Genomic DNA, 19,922 nt, shown 5'->3' on the forward strand with positions numbered 1-19,922 from the left:
GCCGGGGCGGTCATATCATTCTGTGTATTTGCATCCATATTGGTGGCCGCCATGGTTTGTAAGACAGAAGAATGGGGCAAGGCAATTTGAAGTAAATGGCCCTTGTACGTCACCAGCACGACATTATGCTTGAATGGTGGGCAGATGACCTACTGATATAGTCGAGATGGAGGTCAAGGAGCCAAAGGTGAAGCGGGGAACCCCATGGAGAAGACAGGGTAGGTGGGACCACCATTTCGAGCCTATTGAAAGTGTGGTGTGGGTCGACGTCCACTTCATCATGAAGTCAAAGAGTGAGCATGAATGGCCGAGAGTCGGGAATCCTTTACTCAACTGCCAAGCAGGCTACTGATAAACAAGGGTCTGGGCTTATTGCCCTATGATTGCATTGCCACTGTTTGTCTAGGGGGTCTGTATTCGGGTTGTTCCCTTATATGTGTGTGAATGGCACAATCACATGACTGGGATACTCCCGTCCAATGTGCACGATATGGCGTCCCTGGTTGCCAGTCTTGAAAGCCCCTCTCAAAGGCTCAAACTCAGCCAATGTCATCTGGTGGCCAGAAATCTTTAGGACCAGTTTTTCTCCAGCCTCGAAGACGATACCCGTGGGCCATATGCCGATCTCCAACTTAACAATCTGCCCAGGAGTGACTTTTTCATCCTCCGAGTGGCAGTGAAGCAGCCAATGGGGCTTTGATAGTTGTGGGTCTACCCTGCGCCGACTTGCACGCAGGATACCTGTTGGACCAAGGTACTTGTTGGGGTTGATGCTTTCGACATCTGGAGCCTGTATCAGTAGGTCGCTGCGGGGAATATTGATGTTCTGTAGAATGTTGCCGTTTGCGTCCGCTTTTCGTAGCTGCACGAACACATCCATGTCATCATGTTCTGCGCAAGACATATAGAGTATCGCCTGCGAATACCCGATGATATACCTGCGTTCGTCGAAAGTGTGCTCGAAGCACAGCTCCTCTGAGTCGGTGTCCATTTGTAGCGCGGGGCTGTCTGACTGGTACGACCTGGTCGCTGGATCAGACGGTGCAGTTGGTAGGAGACGACCATTTCCATATAAATAGAGATTTTGGTATTCGGTGTCAGGAACAGGCCAATCTTGGAAAGCATGGTACTTTTCAGGTTCCTATAATCGCATTAAGACAGTCAGATTAATTTGAGACGATTTGACGATACCTCATTGAAACGAAGTGTTGCTACACGGACTTTCGGTGTCTTCTCCCATTGATTCTGGACGCCCTTGAGGAAATGGTCAAAGTATCGCTGAAGATCCTCCACACATTCCTCAGTATAAAGGTCGTGCCATTCCTGAGTAGGGTGGACACGAAGCCTGTACAATACGATATGAGTTGCCATGTCCAAGCATAGTCGCGCATTTTGACAGTTTCATCATCAAGAAATACTTACCACTTGTGCTCTGTAGGAAGCTCTTGAAATGCTCGAAACGAGCCAATCGTATGAAGTCCTGTCGAATAACTTGCCAGCACATAAGCCGGAATACTGATTTTCTCGAATTTGGCTCGTTTGTCTGCCCAGTATTCGTTCATGAATGGGTATTTCTCGAGCATGCTCATAATATCCTCCTGCTGATTCCGTCCTGAGTCTGGGTTAGCGACACGGAATTATACATTTTGTAGACATATTGTCATACCAAAGACACCATTTTGCGCAAGGAAAGCCCAGAATGACAAGTACGGCACGCCTCCTCTGCAAAGCGTTTCGCGATAGACATCGCTACAGCCCTCCAAAGGGGCAATGCAGGTCAGGTGAGGAGGCTTCTCAGCGGCGATGAACCATTGCGCCATTGCAAGCCATGAATTTCCCACCATGGCAATCTTCCCGCTGCACCAGGGGAGTGTTGCGAGATGTTCGATGGCGTCGTGTCCATCTCGACCTTCGCCCGAACCAAACCACCTATGTAGTCGATTCAGTGATGTGATTAGAGCAACACAGGTCGTCCGCGAAGTTACCTGATATCGCCCTGAGAATCAAATGCACCCCGTGAATTGACATTTACGATTGCAAAGCCTCTTGCAGTCCATTCGGCTGGGTCTGGGGCCTCGAAGCTTTCGAATCCCGAAAGCCGGCTCTGTGGAACCCCAACCCGACCAGGGACAATTCCCAAGTTGAAGAGGCCTCGTCATCTCAGTAACTAATGCCTTTTGAACTAGCATGAGGTCGAGTCAAACATACCACTTCCACTCTTTCCGTAAGGGCTCCATGCCACCAAGGCTGGCACTTTGCCTTCGGACTCCTGGGGACGGAAGACATCTGCGCGAATAATGGTCCCATCGCGCAGGGGTATCTCGATGTCTTTCTCATAGATTGTACTAGCGCGGAAGGGCCGATGATCAGGGCTTTTTTGGAATCCAGCTGGCAGAAGTTTCGTTCCTGGGTTTAGGCCATCGTAGCGGGCGGTCGGAAGATCAACTGAAGGTATTGGACGTTGCAGGATGTCGATGCCTGCCACCTTGTATCCCATCCCGATCGGAGTCCAGATAGGACTTTATGGTTGGCATAAGTATTTAGAACGAATCGATTTGCAGACCAGAAGCATGAGTAAGTTGGAGGCCTGAAGACACTACAGTAGGCCGGATGGTCGACTTGTTTGAGGCGATTAAGTTAGCGTCCCACGAAATCTCCCACAACCGAGGTCCCGCCAACAAACATATCACTGCGATCTGCACGTATGGGGATCTCCATCATCCACGAACAGACGCCGGGGACCGTGGGACCGTGCAGCCGAGAAAGACTAGGGCTGCCGTGATTTCGTGTAACATAATTGGAAAATAGACCTTGCAGAACCCAGCAACCCCGGAGTGTCATCACCCTCCTGGATTAAATAGTTCCTACGTGCCATGGACGCATTAACGTAATGCGGAATTAGAGGCGTGGTCCCAGTCGAAGAGTCAGAAGCATGCTACCTCGATACTTGCGTCTCCTTGACTTTCGAACAGAGACGAGCCGAGACAAGTCGCATCACACCACTGACCATGGGTGGAATTTTGCGAAGTGTGCTGATGACATCCTATAGGACGTGAACCCATGTATGACACTGTCTTCTACCAACTTCTCGCGTACAGGCCATATGTTTATAGGCCTAGAATACACAACGCACCCATCGCCATTGTTGTTTACTCATAGTAAGGGGGACCTCGTCATTGCCACAGAAAGGGGTGAAATTGGGGGGGTTTAACAGCATTCTTCGGCGCCGTGCGCTACTGCGGATTCTTGCCGTTCCTCATCTGGAGTGTCTCTAACTGTTCCGTAGTGGCAGCAAAGTCGTGCCGTGGTCGGCATCCAAGGCCATCTCGTTCCCAAGGCATGTCTGTGGGTGTGGTTGTTCGTGATTGCAATATTTTTCTTTCAGCGGGTAAGACCCGTGGTGGGCATGTGCGTCAGGATCATTCGTAGCAGGTGTGAGTAAGGACTTCGTATGGAGCGTCGAGCATACAAAGAGGCTGCCCCGTTTGCCGTCTAAAACATTACCAATGCTACAGTTGTCATCTTGAACCACATAGAAGGCCAGGTAATCGAAAGAGGTAGAGCTTGATAACGTCATACGTTCTGGTTCTCCGCAGACAGAGGATTACGAAATCCAACTGTCATCAGTGCCTGGATAACCTACGTTTGGGACTTGGATGTATACATCATGGCCTCGAACCCCTTGAACAACGTCCTAGTTGTTACATCACCTGTCGGCAGTAGTTGACTCGAATAGAGCAATGCTATGTCGGACTTTGGGTCCACAACCCAACTCAAATTCGGCAAGCCACCCCAGGACATGCTGCCTGCTTTGCGCCCTCCTGGCACATCAGCGGTAGTGACCAGACCACCTAGAGCGTAGTCCACCTCCGTCGGAGCAATTACTCCACCAGTCAAAGTCGCGTCGGGCTCAGCATCTCCAGCAAACCGGCTGGACATGATATGTTGAAGTGCCTTGGCTCCAGCCTCCGTTAGACACGGTGTGAACAACAGGTCCATGCTGGCCGGGTTAACAAGTGTACCGTCATTCTTCAGTAAGGCTGTCAGGAATTTGATGTAGTCTGCAGGACTTGAATACAAGCCACCACCGCCTTCGTCGTCTCCAACAGGCCCTCGAAGAGCTTCCACCGAGGTAGTCGACAGTGTCCCATCAGCACTACGATTAGTCATATCGGCACAGCGGGCGCTGAATCCGGGGATCTCGCTGGGTCGGAAGGTAGTAGAAGACATGCCGAGAGGCTTGCAGATATATTCCTGCATGTACGCATCGAGGCTTTGACCACCATTTACACGCTCAATCATCTGGCCTGCCCAGTCCACGCCCACGCCGTAGGTCCAGGAAGTGCTGGGCTCAAAGACGAGTGGCCACAAATATTTGTGACGCTGGAATGTGTATCAGCCTGGGCGTATCTTACTTGACACTTTGTGCACAACTTACAATATGAGCAGACTGGGGTTTATGGTACGCGACGTATTTGTCTATCTCCGGGTTCAAGAACTGGTATCCCAGACCACTCTGATGTGTCAGGAGCATTCTCAAAGTGATTCGGCCTTCAGCCTTTCGAAGCTTCGGTTCTCCCGTGGCTTCATCGAAGCCTACGATAACTTGTGGATCCTTCCATTCAGGCAAAACAGAGGATATGTCCTCATCGAGATGTAGAAGACCCTTTTCAACACACTGTAGGGCCGCGACGGCCGTCATGACTTTGTTGCATGATGCAATCCACATGGGTGTGTCGATCGAGAGAGGCTTGCTGGCCTTTGGTGATGTTGGGTCAACAGAGTGTGTCCCAAAGCACTTTGAGTATATGATTCCTGGGACGATGTCAACAACCTTCTTTCTGCGCGGCATTCTCTCAATAAACACTCACCATCTTTATTTGCGGCCAATAGGACAGCGCCTGGAAGTTGCCGTTCTGGCCCAGGAGCGGTGGCCTTCTCTAGGAAGAGTTCTACAGGATTCATTGTTGGTGAATTTCGGCTCTCACACCATTGAAAATACGAACTCCGTAAGAAGTGTCCGCTATGGCTGGATTTTTGGCAATGAATATCGTGATAGAGAAGAACAGACCAAAGAAGCCGAGTTGACGTGGACCCTGTGGTCTTGATGTAGCTAAGAGGCGGCGGAACCCTGTCAACTCGGGCTACTTAGCCCAGTGTGCCGAAGTGTCTAGATCTCCCCTTAAAGTTCCCCACGGAGATTGACGCGGACATTGAACTTGAACGGAAAAAAATACGGCAATTTTTATAACCGACTTTGCCAGTGTGTACTCCTTGTCTTCACCTATATCTATATAAGGGTAAAGGGTATCTGCGGGGGATGGAGTAGTCGTGCATTGCTCCAGGTCGTCCCCAGGACTGAAAGGCCCCTCTACCCAATCCCAGGTTGACCGGTCTTGCTTCGAACTTTCTTTCCCAACATTTTCGAGTCCGTTCCAGTGCACCCATCTCCAGCCATGGCCACCACCGTGGAGAAAGACAATGGTCACGACCACGTCCAAGAGAGCGAGTACCTCGAACAAGAGCTCATCACCAACGTGCACTATGAAGGTGTCGATGCTCTCACCGTGGCCGCCGGCGTCGAGCCGGTCCAGAAATTCAGCAAGAACATGATAAAGCTGTACTTCATCTGTGGATGCATGTTCCTGGGCGCCACGATGTCCGGCTACGATGCTTCCCTCATGGGGAATCTCCTCGACCTGCCGTTCTTCCAGAAAGAATTCAATGCGACAATTCTCGGTGCCAAAGCCGGACTCATCTCCGCCATGTACAGCATCGGCGGCGTCTCTGCGTTGCCATTCGTCGGTCCACTGAGCGATACCTGGGGTCGTCGCGTTGGCATCGCAACGGGATGCCTGATCATCATCATGGGGACTATCCTGCAGGGAACCTCCCACGACTTGAAGCAATATCTCGCGGGCCGGTTCTTCATCGGTTTCGGCGTCTCCGTTGCTGGAGCATGTCCGGCGTATATCGTCGAGATGGTGCACCCTGTGTACCGCGGAACTATCACCGGCCTGTTCAACTGCTGTTACTATGTTGGAGCTGTGCTTGCCGCCGCGGTTCTTCGTGGGTGTCTGCACTACGAGAGCAACAAGTCCTGGCTTGTCCCAACGTGGATTCAAATGGTCTTACCCTCGATCCTGCTGTTGTGCTGCATGTTCTTCCCAGAGTCGCCTAGATGGATGTACTCGCATGGCCAGAAGGAGAAATGCCGCCAGACGCTGATCAAGTATCATGGCAATGGAAACCCAACGTCCATCTACGTCACGTTGCAGATGCGCGAATTCGAACAGTATATCGAGCTGGAAGGTGCAGACAAGCGCTGGGGGGACTACCGCGTGCTCTTCGACTCTAAGGCATCGCTCTACCGAGTGATACTCTGCGCTACTGCAGTGCCAGCGTTCAGCCAGTGGACCGGTCAGGCCGGGATCTCGTATTTCTTGCCCGCGATGCTGGGCACTTTGGGCATCACGTCGACTGCGGACGTTCTCAATCTTAACCTCGGCATCGTGATCGCCTCGGGTGGTGCAGCCGTTGTCGGCGCCACATTGATGGACCGCTTTGGACGTCGCAAGATGTTGATCACGTGCTGTGCCGTCATGGCGCTCATGTGGGTTGGCATGGTGGCCTGTCTGGCCGCGTACAACGACAAAGGAAACTCGGCGTCGGCTAAAGGGTCGCTGGCGTTTGTCTTCATCATCGGCATTGTCTTCTCGTTCTCATACACGCCTCTTCAGCAATTGTACCCGGTGGAATGCCTCAAGTACGAGCAACGTGCGAAGGGTATCGCTTTCGCCACCATGGGCACCAGCGCGACATCACTAGTGAACCTCTTTGCGACGCCTATTGCACTGGAGAAGATCACCTGGCACACGTACATCATTTGGATCGGCACCAATACCGCGCAGGCCCTTTACTATTACTTCTTCATGGTGGAGACCAAGGGTCATACGCTGGAAGAGATGAATGATATCTTCGCCGCAAACAATCCACGCAAGGCTTCCTTGTTAAGCAAGGCAAAGACTGAGGAGGCTGTCTTCAAGACCAAAGAAGCAAAGATGGCGGTTGGATTATAGTAGTAATAGGAAGACAGCAAATATACCCCTTTGACTTATGGCGCAAGTCCTCAATCTTTCAGGCGTGATGGGAGAGCTTCTCTCCCCACAACCATGCAAAGAGACCATGTTTGCCCATTGGTCGATTCGCCGCACCACTGGCTGGATCATAACCAGCCGGAAGGTTGAGAACAGCCTTGATGGGTCGAACGTGGCCAAGGTAGTGAGCGGATGGATTTCTCTCCGGCACTATTCCCGTTTCGACATCATTTCCTAATTGGGACGTTAACCAAGGGTCTCTGGGGCCAACGGTCGGAAAGCATACTTTACCCGTCAACGTGGAGTAAACATGCTCCGATCGCCTCCATACTGACACAAGCAGACAGCCTGAAAGGATCCCGAGGTTCCAGGCAGCTTCATTTCTGTGGACATGAATGGCATTCTTGAGATTAGATGGTACCGACGACGACAGCGGGGCGCGCCGAGAACTTGCTCAGTCTCGATACTTTCGAGACTCACTAGGCTTGAAGCCCAGAACATAGCCAGATTCGTTGTTGCCTGAATCTTACGGGGGATGGAGACAATCGATGTCTGCCAGGGGAGGATCGTCTATAAAACTCACGGGGAGTCCAGGCAATGAAGTTAACACCTCAAGCTCAGAAAGACGAACGCACCCTCCTCAATCTTTTCGAACGAAACAACATACTCGGAAGCTAACAGTATGGCCGGATCATTCGACTTGGCGAAGCCCAACCGCACCATTCAGGTTGGCGTCGTCCTGATGGACTCGTACGTTTGCTGAAGCACACTTTGGAAGTCTTCCCTGCTGAAAATCCTACAGAGAGACTGAAATCCTCGACGTCGCTCCAGTGGACTTGCTGTACGGCATGTCCAAACTCTTAGTCAACGACTTTGGTGATAGCTTTCTACCGCCCAACCTCAAAGCGCAAGCCTTGGACATGGACTTCCACTGGGTCAATCAGACTGGGAAGACGGCCAGACTCACAGGAGGCGCAAGTGTGCAACCTACTGTATGTCCCCATTTTCCCGCGCTGCAATTAATGGGCAAATCCTAATGACGTTTGTAGGATGACTTCACCACATGTCCGCCTCTGGACATCGTCATTATGGGCGCTCACAAGCAGAGCTACAACGCGAACGAGATCGAGCTCGCATTCGTGCGTAAGAGCTATGAGACATGTTCTGCATTCATCACAATCTGTGGTGGATTCCAGACTGCCTTGCAAGCGGGCTTGTTTGTAGACAAGACCGCGACCGCTCCTAGGCTGTTCTTGTCGCATCTTCGAGAAGCGGCGCCGCAGACGAACTGGGTGGTCAAGCGTTGGCAACGGGACGGCAAGTTGTGGACCAGCGGTACTTTGTTGAACGGCCTGGACTTGATCCGCGCGTTCGTCACAGAGTATTGGGGCGGCGAGGGTACACTTGCAGAGTTCACTGTGGAGCTGGGTCATTTTCCCAAGAGGGATGTCGACTATAAGGATACTACCAGTCAGCTCTAAGCAGAGCACAGCAGAGTCTGTTGCGGCAATTCAGACATTCTGAGCTCTGGGCAAATGTTGTAGATTACATGGAAAATTGAAATGGAAAATCGGTGCTGGCCAGCCCTTGGCCGCCAGGTTCAAGGAGATCGTACCCCATGCCGACTGACCAGAGCTCACCATCTTGGAAGCCCCAGTTGATCTGAGAAGAAGACTGATAGAGATTCTCGGGCGAGCCGTAGTTGGCAAGCAGCTCATTGGTAGGCGCAAGCATCTGACCATCCCCGAAATCGTAATCCAATGGAATGTTGTTGGCAGCGGCGTCCAGTCCAGTATGACCAACGGTTTGATGGCTCAGCCAGTGTGCTTGTCCAGCTGGGGCACTGACACCATCGCTACCTCTGCCCGTCGCCGTCTGGGCCGTTGGATCGTTCCTTCTTATCTGCCGCAGCATGCGTTGAAAGCCGTTGGCCATGCTGTAGATAATGTGGTTGGCACCGGCCTCACTGCCTCGTAATAAGCTAATCACGTCCTCGACCAGTGGTAAGGTCCGCTCTTGTGGATTGATGGTGATACCAATGGTGTGCCACCGAGGTGACATTTTCAAAAGGAACACCACTGCGAATGCAATCATCGAGTGTAGGTACAATGGCATCCCCACGACTTGCTCACGATACTTTGACGATGTGAGGAAATGATGCAATATCGAGTGAGCAGCTTCCACAGCCCCCAGAGCTGAGGGCCGTAAGCTGGCAGGTAAGTCGCAGATCGAGTCCAGAGATCTGCCTCGTAGCACAAGAGAGTTCAGGACAAGATTACTGAAGTAGTAGTGCAAGTCGATTCCTCTCAAGCTGTAGCCAGTCTGTTGTTTTTCTGCTTCTCGAAGTTTGGTCCATTTGTCCTTCCACGACTGGATGTCCGCAATGAACCTCATGTGATTCAGCACAGAAATGTCGTCCCCGGCCATTGCACGTTTCGGTTCCAAGCCGAAATGGTCGAAGGCTCTGCTCAAAACCACGAGCCCAGTCACCTGTGCGATAAGACTGCGATCAGCTGACGTACAGAATTCCGACATTAATAGCATTTCGTAGTCCTTAATTGGCCTTAGTTCCGACATTACGGATGGTCGGCCATAAGTGATGCTTGACTGATGGTCGAGTACATAGAGAAGGTACCACAGACGGGCCCGCTCGAGGTTCTCTCTACGAGCCTCTACCGTGAGATCTGGCTCGTTGAAGGCCTCGTAAAAGGCATGATGGAGATTGAGTTCTGCTGCCATCCGGATACTGAGACCGGATAACTTCCAGCTCAAATATGGTTGCCAAAAGGCTGCAATGCAAAGGCCGCGGATATCGTCGAGTGTGTGAAATCTGTCAAACATCACAGATGACACAAGACCTAGGAACCGGTTGTAGCATTTTTGGTGGAGTTGTTCTTTACCAGGCACGTGCAAAGCTGCTACTAAGATTACAGCAGTGAATAGCACCGTCGATGATGTTCGAATGGACTCCAAGGTCGATTCAGTGGGGATGTTGGCAGAGAATAGGTGATATCCTTGTTTCTCCTTGAACAAAGTGAGTAAGTTTTCACCTTCTTCCCAGGTGATGATCTTTTCTGAGATGAGATCAGAGTCCATTCGTCTCATGCCACCCTTACGCCGTTGTTTCGCGGATCGAAGCTCGCTGCGGAGTCCTTTCAAATTGGTTGCTTCAATGAGGCTGTTCATGGGCTCGGATGATACATTGTACCGATCATTTGGCGGTTCTTCCGAGTTCTGTCGAGTCGGTCTTGGTGGGTGAATCGGCTCGACGATATCGGGAGACACGTAGAGGTCCAAAGCTGGCATGTCGAGTTTCTCCAGGACGTCTTCTAGGGCTCTTTCCAGCTTGGTGATGGTCAATTGCAGCTGCCTGCAATCGCAATCAGAACATGATACCTTACTGACACGTGGCGAACTTACAGTGTTGTATCATCTGTGCTGGCCCAGAGCCGCTTCTCCCTCAAACAGTGGAGGCTGAGGCGCCGGCATCTCGAACAAACTCCGCTCCTGTCGTCGGCCGGATCACACTTCACTTTGAGCTTTCGGCAGTTCGAGCAGGCCTTGCTCTGTCGTACCAAGCTCGTGTCTGCTTGTCCATCATCGCTGTTCTGTTGTTTCTGACGTTTGGGCGAGGGCATATATCCGGCATTTCTGGATGGCGTCTCGTGATGCCTGTGGTGATTCTCCATGCCTAAACCTGACACATGCGAAAAGTCGCAGAGCTATTAGGCGGCTGGCCGCCCCGCTGCTTATGCTTACTAGGGCACTTCAGTGAGCACCTAATCAGACGATGAAACTTGAAAAATACTGAAGCCAAACTTGCGGTTCGTGGCGTTGCTTTCTCAGGACTTCAATTGCACCAGGACGACAAGTAAACAGTTCTCATGACAATCTTGGCGGCAGGTTAGGGAAAGGGTCCTGAGTCTTGGTAGTTTACAGTAGGTACCGACAGACCACAAATTGTGTCCCCACGATCCAGGGATTGACCCCCCGAATTTCACATATGTGGGGTTGAGTAGAGTACAAGGCTTATCAAATAGGCGTCATCAACCATCTTCGCTAAAATGTGATGCCCCAGAAACAGGTACTTAACACTGGGCACGAAACAAATGTACGACTCAGACTTAGATACGATATGCGCTGTCCCATCTAGCACCCGTCGGTGGTGTGCAGTGGCTAGAGTGCGCCAGCTCTACCGTCTCGTGGCTACTATGTACTTGACGCCCTTGCCCCAAAGCCAGGAAGTCGCACTATGAGTTTCACTCCGAAGAACATGCATTCCCAAGACCTGCCCTTGTGACTTCAGGCCTTCGTCTTGCGGGCTTCGTCGCCTTCTCGCTGGGCTCTCAACTCGCTTTCCATGACATCGACATGATCCAGCTTTTGGATCGGATATTTCTTGAAAAGCCAGGCAAAGACCACTGACAGCACGCACAAGAGGCCAAGCCATGAAGTCGTGGTTGCAAAACCTGGAACATAATTCGGCGCGTCCTTGTCTGGCCACAGCCACGATCCGTAGATGGAAGAGGCATTGCCAATCGAGTTGATAAGAGCGATGGCAATTGCTCTTTTTTCTGCAGGATTGGGGATGACATCCACGACCCATGTCTTCACCAGCGGCGAACACCCGTATATAGTTCCGAAAGCGAAAATCGTAAGGACGTACCGAGCCATCAGGTTCGAAGATGCAATCACTGCGATGAACAACACAAACCCAAGGCCGGATAGCCCAGTGACGAAAAGCCACTTCATCTTGAATCTGTCGGCGAGCCAGCACGCTAACACGACGTAAACGAGTGCCGCTGCGTAAGCTGGGATCGTGTGGTCTTGATGGTCAGCACATCTGCATCAGCTCGCTGTGGTGTCGACTTACATTGTCCCACATGACCTTTCCACCCAAAGGTTCCGACCAATGTTGGAATGAAATATTGCATCGTCTGCGACCCAGTGACCAGGGTGAACATCAAGCATTGAGCCCAAGTCCTCCAATCGACAACACACATCTTGAAAGCCTTCCAATGACCAAGCCTCTCGCCGTGTGCGCCCTGTGCCAGACCAATGCCATCCACGGCTAGTCGACTGCAAGCAAGCAGTGTCTCCGACTCGTTGAGGAATCGCTTGCTGGTAGAGGGATAATCTGGCATCAAGAGAAAGGTACCCACAGCTGCGAGGATGGAACCAAGGCCCTCTAGGATGAACAGCCACCTCCATCCCGCTATACCACCAGAGCCATCCATGTATTCTGTGATCAATTCCGCGAGAAGACCGGAGACGGCGCCGGCAAGTGGTACAGAGGTATATAGAAGTGCGTAACGAGTGGCTAGCTCATACTTGCGATACCCTGCGATGATCAGCACATATGAAAGCAGCATATGGGACCGGGCAGCACATACACGAGGAAAGATAAAATGCACAACCCGGGGCGAATCCAGCCTCAGCAACGCCAAGAAGGAACCGCAAGGCGGCTACCTGACTCCAGTTTTTGGTTGCTCCCATGAGCGCGGCTAGGGTGCCCCATGCAAGCCCCAGTCCTGGCAAAAAGTAATGAGGTTTGACCCTGGTCAAGATCATCTATCAAGAGCTCCGATTAGCATGCGTCCCAAGGAGGACGGTATTGGCGCCTCATGTACGGGTACCCTGCTGATTCGAGACTCACATTGGCCGGCACCTCGCATATTAGGTAGGAGATAAAAAAGACCAAGACTATGATCGAGTATTGGCTCGACGTGAGGTTGAAGTCGTCTGCCATGCCACCGGTCTTTGCGTTACTGACCCAAAAACATTAGCATTGATTGTGATCATATCTAACGAGCAGGCTTACCCAATATTGGCTCGGTCGATGTAGCCGAGTAAGTACAAAACCCAGCAGCATGGCTACAATTCTGTCAGTCTTTGTTTAAGCCATTCTGCTCAAGATCCACCCACAATCAAACGGCAGTCCAGCTTGCGAACGAGTCTCTTTTCTTGCTCTGTGTCGGGCACAAATGCTATTTCAAGCTCGTGGGCCGTGTGGAGGTCCATGTCCTTGTTGTCTGACTTGTTGCCACCTTCGACGGCGGAGGGTGTGCGCTCGAGCTGGTCTTCCATACTTCTCACAGTGGTGGCCATGATGAAGGTACTGTTTTCTCTCTTGGATTGTCGAAGTATGTGAATTGTTGGGCATCAATCGGAGTGGCAGTACCTCAACAATGATGATCTTCGAAGGTATAGCATGCTGGAAATGGACCTAAATATGTTGTTCAACTCATCAAGTCTTGATCATCACGAGTTCAACATACAGTCGGTGTTTTTCCGTGTCGTGTGCCACATTCGGGAATAGTTTGAAGCTCGGCCCGCTAGCTGACGGCACAGAACAAGGAGTTTCCAAGAGTCCCAGCTGCCGACGAGCCGGGCATAGAAGGAGGCTTCTGCTCATAGGCCGGCCCAACAAGGAGAATTCAACATCGGCTGGGTGGTATGCGAGAAGTTCTCTTTTCTGCCAAGAATGTTCGAGACGGCTATCGGCTGGGGGCTGTGGGGAGCCCTGGAGATTGACCCTTTCGTGGAACCTGGGGGACTGGGGCTGGTGTCGGCTACCGACCAATACAAGTGCAGAACAGACCGACTTTTCCTGCAAGCCAAGTATTGTCGGGAACGGGCCGCTCGCAACAGTGTAGAAAGGGACGGCGAATTGCCGATCGTGTCAGGAGAGAGGATATGGCAAGACACCGATCACGCTAGGAGAGACAGAACCGGCAAAGTACCGACGGTGCAACCCCGTACTGTTACCACATTGATCATTGAGGAGATCAACCAATTGATCTAGTCGAGCCTTGTACAATTGTACGAGGTCGGCACAGTCCCGTTCGGCGAAGTAGGCCTTTTGATCAGTGCATCTCTGCCCGTCTACACTACGCCTACGCGCTGGTCCAACTTTACTTATCATCTCGAAAGGGACCTGAGTCTTCTTCTGGCATTCCGTACAGTAGCTTTGCCAATACGCAAGCATCCTCATTGCCAAACTTTGAAATTCTTGGAGCATATTATAGACCATCATGGTACAACAACTTCGACGAACCCGCAGGCCTCGTGTTGCAGTCACATTCGGCGATCCAGCGGGCATTGGACCAGAGCTGATTGCGAAAGTCTTGAGTAATCGAGAAAACCTGGAAAAGGCAGACATTTTTGTGCTGGGCGATCGATCGGAGCTGGAGTCTGCCATACAGGCAGCAGGCGGAATTGAGGTCCCCATTGCTGACAAGGCTGGGCAGCACGGTGTTCAAATCCTCGACGATGGCACTGCACCGTCTCGTGAGTCCGTTCTGTCAGAAGTGTCCAAGGAAGGAGGCGAGCGGTGTTTGCACCAATTGCGACGTGGACTCGACCTGGCAAAAGCTGGCGATATAGACGCAATCGTATTTGCGCCATTAAACAAGACCTCTCTCCACCTGGCTGGCATGACTGAGGAAGACGAACTGCGGTGGTTTGCGAAGCAATTGGACTATGCTGGAACCACGAGTGAGATCAACATTGCCGGAGCTCTCTGGACGGCGCGTGTAACAAGTCATGTTGGTCTGGAAAAAGTGGCTGGCATGATTAACAAAGAGTCAACTTTGAAAGCCATCGAACTACTACATCAGTTGAGGTAAGTCCCACTACTATACATGCAATAGCCCACAGTGTTAAACGTTAACAGGTGGGAGTCCGGTATCGAAAGCCCTCGACTGGGAGTATGTGCTTTGAATCCTCACAATGGTGAAAATGGCAACTTTGGGCGTCAAGAAATTGATTCCATTGCTCCTGCAGTCCAAGCTGCTCGAGCCAAAGGCATCAATGTGGAAGGTCCTTTCCCGTGCGATACAATCTTCCTGAAGAGGGACAAGTACGATGGCATTGTCACCATGTACCACGATCAAGGCCAGATTGCACTCAAGTTGCTCTCATTTGTTGGTGGTGTTACGGTCCAGGGAGGACTACCTGTGGTCATCTCCACTCCCGCGCATGGGACGGCTTTCGATATCGTGGGAAAGAACTTGGCCAGTCCTGTCAGCACGCAATGTGCATTTGACGTTGCTGTGCAGATGGCCACGAGACGACTCGAGAAGCAATTGTTGCCAGAGAGCGTCGGATACGCAGAGTGCTTACAGACAGGCAAGGCTTCGCTGGGAAAGGTCTTGCCTCACACAACAACGACAGAGGTACCGTCTTGTTGCTGAATTTCATTTATAACATCGCTGCATTAGCAGGGGGGAGCGTTTTTTTCTTTGGGTGTTATCTTAGTGCTTGGAGACGCATTAGAACCCAATATACCCAAATTAGAAGACTTTACTGGCGTGCAGGTGCCTCACCAGGCTTTCCAGGCGGAGAAGGCGGCACTTTCAGGGGTTGATTGCCACGTGAAGATAACGATAAAGACCGCGTATTCAGCCAAGGGTCGCATGCGCAATGAGGACATCTGGCGCAATTCAACCCGTTGGATCGAGGTCGCTAAGTCCTACACGCGTGTATAATAGTATGTTCATTGTTGACATTACATTTTTACATTGAATTACAGTATATCATGAATGGTTACCTCTCCTGACGGACCCTTCACCCGGCGTTTCTAGACTACGCCGCGATTCGGCTGGTCCGAATACTCTTCCAATGTCCTTCCAAGCACCTCAAAATGTCCCATTTTCCACGACTAGCCAAAGAGCATACGAAGACACCCATTGGCGTCAAAAGAGCAATGGTCATGCGACCGGCGGCACAGCCGGTGCTGTCACGTCCAAGATCAACGATATTTTCGGACAACAGAAGGGTCTACCAATGTATAAGGACAAACCAAATACTTATCCTTCAAGTCGAAGGAGAAGCATACTGCAACGGAGGAGAACACCTGCCATGATCGCGTCAATAGCCCTACTTTTCCTGTGGTGGATGGGCTGGCTACCTTGGAGTTCAAGCCGAGTCTACGATCCGGCCGAGCATCAACATTCGTTCTTCAGCGATCATGACTGGTCGGAGCAAAGAGAAGCTGTCAAAGAGGTGTTTAAAACTTCATGGGCGGGATACGAGAAATGTGCATGGGGCATGGACGAATATCATCCCTTAACACGGAAAGGAAAGAAGATGGTGGAGGGCGGTATGGGTTGGATCATTGTCGATGCGTTGGATACTGCTATGATGATGAACCTGACCACTGAAGTCGCCAAAGCACGAGAGTGGATATCTACCTCGCTATCCTACACCGCCGACCACAATGTCAACACCTTCGAGACGACCATCCGGATGTTGGGTGGTCTTTTGTCCGCATACTACCTATCTACAGCCTTTCCCCACCTCGCACCTCAGCTTGACGACGATACCAACCAACCCGGAGAAGACCTCTATATCGAGAAAGCAACCGATTTGGCGGACCGTCTTTTGGGTGCCTACGAATCGCCGTCAGGCATTCCATATGCTTCTGTCAACCTCAACACCTCACATGGCATCACATCCCACCAAGATGGTGGCGCGTCCTCTACAGCAGAGGCAGCAACGCTACAGCTGGAAATGAAGTACCTTGCTAAGATTACAGGCGAGCCCCATTACTGGCACAAAGCAGAAAACATCATCAAAGTCATTGACGCGCAAAGACGCGAAGATGGCCTCCTTCCCATCTTCATATACCCAACAACAGGAGAATTTCGGGGCGAGAACATCCGGCTGGGATCAAGAGGAGACAGCTATTACGAATACTTAATCAAGCAGTATCTCCAAACCGGCAAAGTTGAGACCGTCTACCTCGACATGTGGGACGAAGCCCTCGAGGGAATCAAGAAGCATCTGATCACTTATTCACAGCATGCATCACTTACCATCCTCGCTGAACGACAGGACGGCCTCGACAAACCATTGACCGCCAAGATGGACCATCTCGTGTGTTTCATGCCCGGCACGATTGCCTTGGGTGTGACGGAAGGGCAGACTGTGGCTGAAGCAAAAGCCAGGCTGGGCAGCCAATGGACGAAGAAGCACGATGAGAACCTCAAACTCGCCGAAGAGCTCATGAAGACCTGCTGGGGCATGTACAAGGTCACGGCGACCGGCCTCGCTCCTGAAATTTCGTATTTCAAGACAGACAATCCACCACGGCAATGGCAGGGACATACAGACTCAAAATGGTCACCACCCGTGTCCGATCCACTATCCGACGATCAAAGTGCGGCGTGGAGATCAGACTACGACATCCACTCCAACGACGCGCACAACCTCCAACGTCCAGAGACGGTAGAATCGCTCTTTTACATGTGGCGGATCACGAAAGATCCCATATATCGACAATGGGGATGGGAAATGTTCGAAGCATTCCGCGAGCACGAAAAGGTCGTGGATGAAGTGACAGGCAAGGTATACGCTTACACATCTCTGGATACGGTGATGAACAACCCGGTCAAGGAGAGCAAGAGACGCGATAATATGGAGAGTTTCTGGTTGGCCGAGACGCTGAAGTATTTCTACCTGCTGTTTTCCGACGACTCGTTCTTCCCACTGGACAGCAACGTGTTTAATACCGAGGCCCACCCGATGCCCAACTTCGACATTAGCGGAAGCAAGGTCTTCACCACGGGCTGGCAGAGAAGCACTGTAGCTCCTCCTGAGTCGCCACCCGGAAGTGATGGGAAGATTGTCCGTGTTGACCCTGAAGAGAAAGCCAAGGCAGATGCTGCGGCCGCTGCAGCTGCTGAGCAAGCTGCTATTGGTGTACATCATGACCATGGACACGACGAGGCTAAAGAGCAAGAAGCGGACGCTGAGACAGTGGCCGACAGCAAAGAGTCACCAGCACCCAACCTTTTGAATGATTGGAAGGACAATATTGCGAAGGTTGCCGATGGCGCAATGTTGGCACGCGAAGAGCCGCAAAAAGATCGGAAAATACCTTTTGGTCGTCGACTCGATCACAAGGACTAGGCCGCATGGACGTGGCAATTGACAATTGGATTTGGTGACATTGCGCTTATGGACCAAAGCCGTACAATTGGGCTATGGTCCGGCACGGTTAAAAAAGTTGGATCTTGGAAGTTCTCGCTATGCGGACAAACAGCCGCCCGCAGAGACGAAACCCTGCATCTACCTGGAGTTGGGATGCGTGTTTTGCCTATGGCAGCACACGGCATTAAGGAAGCCCAAAGGAACACGTGAGATATTGTATGGACATTGGCATATTCAGGCCTGCATAACGATGTCTAGTTGCATCTGACTGGCGTAGAAGAAAGGGTATCTTGAAGCGCTCGAGAGCCATGGACTCGGTGACGGAGTATGTGTGGCCGGAATACATCTATTTGGACTTTCCCACTTTCTTTGTCGAATCCGCCGTTGGGGCAGCCTCCTGGCATGTCTAATGTCAGGTCTTTTCTTCTTCGAGATTCCCTGCATCAAGGTCGCAAACACCATACGAGAGTGATGACCGTGGTGCTGCCGCCGAGTTATACCTCAGCCATGGGCTTCTTGGACGAGAAAGCCCCAGGATATCTGCTCGCAGCTGTTTGCCCCGGGATCGAGGCAGAGGCTCAGTAGTGTGCTTGAGGTATGATTTCTGCGCAGCACGTCGACCGCAGTTCTGCGACCACCAATGCGGCGGCTAGGGTAAACCCTCCTGGTTCTCTCCGCGTGTTTCTGCTGTAGATTTTCCGACATCAGGACTCGGCGCGATGCATTTTCGGCCCACAAAGAGCCAGTCTGCAGCATGAGTGTGGTGCAACGGTGCCTAGGGCCCTCGCTGTGTCGAAATGCATTCCATGTTGTGCAGCGTCTTTCTAGCCCTAATTGTCGTGGTATCATTTCATCGTAAAGCAAATCCTTCCAACGTCTTCTGTTCCATTAGAACTTCGGTCCTCTCCTTCGCCCCGTGTACTTTGAATCATCCTTGACGATCTTGCCTTTATTCCGCATCTTCTCTTTCTTCTTCATCACCCACTGTTTAGACCCTTTGACACCATCTTTGCCGTGCTTGCCCCGTTGCATTGCCTCCCGCATCCTCCTGCCATCTTCAATGTCCACGCCCTCCATCCGTGACACTGTGCCGGTGATATCGCCTCCGCCCACGCTCAACACGAGATACGTCTTGACATTTTTGGTGCCGCCGTCGTCCTCCAAAATACCCGCACCAAATCCCGCACGCACAGCAGCCTTACTTATCATGGTGCGCTGTTGCTCGTTCTTCGGGTAGAACTGACACACCGCGCGGCCTCCTCGACGTAGACTTGCGTACAGCCCGTCGAAGAATCGTCGTAATCGACCTTCGGGGCTCACGTCGCTTGTTTCAGCGTTACACAGCCATTGTATCGCACTGATGGATATGGCGGCGTCGAAGGCACCGGCGCGAAAAGGTATTCCTTGGCCCATGTCCGCCAGAAACAGGTCGCCTTCGACACTCTCTCGCTGTAGGGCAATGTCCAGCATGCTGGGTGAAATGTCCATTCCGACCCAGATGTGTCCATCTTCTGAGAGGATTTCGCCTGATAGACCCGAACCGCAGCCAATGTCGAGGATGAGGGAGGGTTCTTCGAGATCGAGGAGTTCGAGGGCGCGGTTGGTCATGGACGCTTGAATGGCTTGGATTCGGGAGGAGGTGGTGTATTTGGCGGATTCGGTGTCATTGTAGTAGAGGTCCGGGGGAAGGAGGTCTTCAGGTCGCGACATGGTGGTAAGCTCCGAGGTGAGTGAGGGAGTTATTTGAATCTGCAAAGACTTGAGAAGATACTACGAATCCATCGTCGGCGCAGATGTTAAGAAGGTGAGGATAAATTTCTGTGGAGAAGGCACAAATAAACCCTTGATTTTGCCGGGGATCAGCCCTAGCCCCTAAGTTAGCCTCGTGTC

At 51.7% G+C, this 19,922-nt stretch overlaps 9 protein-coding genes across 9 annotated transcripts; 4 read left to right on the forward strand and 5 right to left on the reverse strand.

Moving 5' to 3' along the window:
- Positions 1-357: 357 nt before the first annotated feature.
- On the reverse strand, positions 358-2,628 carry EDD37DRAFT_638544 (Alpha/Beta hydrolase protein). The gene is made up of 6 exons (XM_062817107.1): positions 2,209-2,628; positions 1,986-2,151; positions 1,667-1,929; positions 1,423-1,612; positions 1,192-1,345; positions 358-1,141 (listed from the first exon to the last, which is right to left on the reverse strand). Exons 1-6 carry the CDS (start codon positions 2,495-2,497, stop codon positions 431-433), a joined length of 1,773 nt encoding a protein of 590 aa, XP_062667482.1. The 5' UTR covers positions 2,498-2,628; the 3' UTR covers positions 358-430.
- Positions 2,629-3,240: 612 nt separating this feature from the next.
- EDD37DRAFT_124767 (putative D-aminoacylase) lies at positions 3,241-5,203 on the reverse strand. The gene is made up of 3 exons (XM_062809361.1): positions 4,872-5,203; positions 4,439-4,815; positions 3,241-4,383 (listed from the first exon to the last, which is right to left on the reverse strand). The coding sequence occupies exons 1-3, from the start codon at positions 4,963-4,965 to the stop codon at positions 3,640-3,642; spliced, it is 1,215 nt and encodes a 404-aa protein (XP_062667483.1). The 5' UTR covers positions 4,966-5,203; the 3' UTR covers positions 3,241-3,639.
- On the forward strand, positions 5,202-7,235 carry EDD37DRAFT_124766 (general substrate transporter). Its single transcript, XM_062809360.1, has one exon. It carries the CDS (start codon positions 5,457-5,459, stop codon positions 7,077-7,079), a length of 1,623 nt encoding a protein of 540 aa, XP_062667484.1. The 5' UTR covers positions 5,202-5,456; the 3' UTR covers positions 7,080-7,235.
- A 454-nt stretch (positions 7,236-7,689) lies between these two features.
- On the forward strand, positions 7,690-8,610 carry EDD37DRAFT_124779 (class I glutamine amidotransferase-like protein). Its single transcript, XM_062809362.1, has 3 exons — positions 7,690-7,847; positions 7,900-8,089; positions 8,147-8,610. The coding sequence occupies exons 1-3, from the start codon at positions 7,780-7,782 to the stop codon at positions 8,576-8,578; spliced, it is 690 nt and encodes a 229-aa protein (XP_062667485.1). The 5' UTR covers positions 7,690-7,779; the 3' UTR covers positions 8,579-8,610.
- On the reverse strand, positions 8,611-11,023 carry EDD37DRAFT_124763 (uncharacterized protein). The gene is made up of 2 exons (XM_062809359.1): positions 10,518-11,023; positions 8,611-10,467 (listed from the first exon to the last, which is right to left on the reverse strand). Exons 1-2 carry the CDS (start codon positions 10,784-10,786, stop codon positions 8,643-8,645), a joined length of 2,094 nt encoding a protein of 697 aa, XP_062667486.1. The 5' UTR covers positions 10,787-11,023; the 3' UTR covers positions 8,611-8,642.
- A 186-nt stretch (positions 11,024-11,209) lies between these two features.
- EDD37DRAFT_638551 (nicotinamide mononucleotide permease) lies at positions 11,210-13,572 on the reverse strand. The gene is made up of 7 exons (XM_062817108.1): positions 13,376-13,572; positions 13,023-13,311; positions 12,919-12,971; positions 12,754-12,865; positions 12,491-12,668; positions 11,971-12,438; positions 11,210-11,923 (listed from the first exon to the last, which is right to left on the reverse strand). Exons 2-7 carry the CDS (start codon positions 13,203-13,205, stop codon positions 11,400-11,402), a joined length of 1,518 nt encoding a protein of 505 aa, XP_062667487.1. The 5' UTR covers positions 13,206-13,311; positions 13,376-13,572; the 3' UTR covers positions 11,210-11,399.
- Positions 13,573-13,891: 319 nt separating this feature from the next.
- On the forward strand, positions 13,892-15,362 carry EDD37DRAFT_124845 (4-hydroxythreonine-4-phosphate dehydrogenase). Its single transcript, XM_062809363.1, has 2 exons — positions 13,892-14,721; positions 14,773-15,362. The coding sequence occupies exons 1-2, from the start codon at positions 14,132-14,134 to the stop codon at positions 15,290-15,292; spliced, it is 1,110 nt and encodes a 369-aa protein (XP_062667488.1). The 5' UTR covers positions 13,892-14,131; the 3' UTR covers positions 15,293-15,362.
- A 186-nt stretch (positions 15,363-15,548) lies between these two features.
- EDD37DRAFT_124857 (mannosyl-oligosaccharide alpha-1,2-mannosidase) lies at positions 15,549-18,272 on the forward strand. The gene has a single exon (XM_062809365.1). The coding sequence runs from the start codon at positions 15,720-15,722 to the stop codon at positions 18,009-18,011; it is 2,292 nt and encodes a 763-aa protein (XP_062667489.1). The 5' UTR covers positions 15,549-15,719; the 3' UTR covers positions 18,012-18,272.
- A 496-nt stretch (positions 18,273-18,768) lies between these two features.
- Positions 18,769-19,915, reverse strand: EDD37DRAFT_124847 (S-adenosyl-L-methionine-dependent methyltransferase). The gene has a single exon (XM_062809364.1). The coding sequence runs from the start codon at positions 19,740-19,742 to the stop codon at positions 18,921-18,923; it is 822 nt and encodes a 273-aa protein (XP_062667490.1). The 5' UTR covers positions 19,743-19,915; the 3' UTR covers positions 18,769-18,920.
- Positions 19,916-19,922: the final 7 nt, after the last annotated feature.

This window comes from Exophiala viscosa, assembly GCF_022695815.1.
Source record: "Exophiala viscosa unplaced genomic scaffold EDD37scaffold_10, whole genome shotgun sequence".
NCBI lineage: Eukaryota > Fungi > Ascomycota > Eurotiomycetes > Chaetothyriales > Herpotrichiellaceae > Exophiala > Exophiala viscosa.

Bases quoted from the DNA above. Each gene is read 5' to 3' on its own strand.
- EDD37DRAFT_638544 (XM_062817107.1), bottom strand. From the start codon at position 2,497: ATGGGATACAAGGTGGCAGGCATCGACATCCTGCAACGTCCAATACCT. The intron at 2,152-2,208 runs GTATGTTTGACT...TGAGATGACGAG, and splicing joins TTACGGAAAGAGTGGAAGTG to GCCTCTTCAACTTGGGAATT. The intron at 1,346-1,422 runs GTAAGTATTTCT...CGTATTGTACAG, and splicing joins CTTCCTACAGAGCACAAGTG to GCTTCGTGTCCACCCTACTC.
- EDD37DRAFT_124767 (XM_062809361.1), bottom strand. From the start codon at position 4,965: ATGAATCCTGTAGAACTCTTCCTAGAGAAGGCCACCGCTCCTGGGCCA. The intron at 4,816-4,871 runs GTGAGTGTTTAT...ACATCGTCCCAG, and splicing joins ATTGGCCGCAAATAAAGATG to GAATCATATACTCAAAGTGC. The intron at 4,384-4,438 runs GTAAGTTGTGCA...TACACATTCCAG, and splicing joins AACCCCAGTCTGCTCATATT to CGTCACAAATATTTGTGGCC.
- EDD37DRAFT_124766 (XM_062809360.1), top strand. From the start codon at position 5,457: ATGGCCACCACCGTGGAGAAAGACAATGGTCACGACCACGTCCAAGAG.
- EDD37DRAFT_124779 (XM_062809362.1), top strand. From the start codon at position 7,780: ATGGCCGGATCATTCGACTTGGCGAAGCCCAACCGCACCATTCAGGTT. The intron at 7,848-7,899 runs GTACGTTTGCTG...AAAATCCTACAG, and splicing joins GGCGTCGTCCTGATGGACTC to AGAGACTGAAATCCTCGACG. The intron at 8,090-8,146 runs GTATGTCCCCAT...TGACGTTTGTAG, and splicing joins GCGCAAGTGTGCAACCTACT to GATGACTTCACCACATGTCC.
- EDD37DRAFT_124763 (XM_062809359.1), bottom strand. From the start codon at position 10,786: ATGGAGAATCACCACAGGCATCACGAGACGCCATCCAGAAATGCCGGA. The intron at 10,468-10,517 runs GTAAGTTCGCCA...TTGCGATTGCAG, and splicing joins AGCACAGATGATACAACACT to GCAGCTGCAATTGACCATCA.
- EDD37DRAFT_638551 (XM_062817108.1), bottom strand. From the start codon at position 13,205: ATGGCCACCACTGTGAGAAGTATGGAAGACCAGCTCGAGCGCACACCC. The intron at 12,972-13,022 runs GTGGGTGGATCT...ACAGAATTGTAG, and splicing joins AGCTGGACTGCCGTTTGATT to CCATGCTGCTGGGTTTTGTA. The intron at 11,924-11,970 runs GTAAGTCGACAC...CTGACCATCAAG, and splicing joins GAAAGGTCATGTGGGACAAT to ACCACACGATCCCAGCTTAC.
- EDD37DRAFT_124845 (XM_062809363.1), top strand. From the start codon at position 14,132: ATGGTACAACAACTTCGACGAACCCGCAGGCCTCGTGTTGCAGTCACA. The intron at 14,722-14,772 runs GTAAGTCCCACT...AAACGTTAACAG, and splicing joins GAACTACTACATCAGTTGAG to GTGGGAGTCCGGTATCGAAA.
- EDD37DRAFT_124857 (XM_062809365.1), top strand. From the start codon at position 15,720: ATGTCCTTCCAAGCACCTCAAAATGTCCCATTTTCCACGACTAGCCAA.
- EDD37DRAFT_124847 (XM_062809364.1), bottom strand. From the start codon at position 19,742: ATGTCGCGACCTGAAGACCTCCTTCCCCCGGACCTCTACTACAATGAC.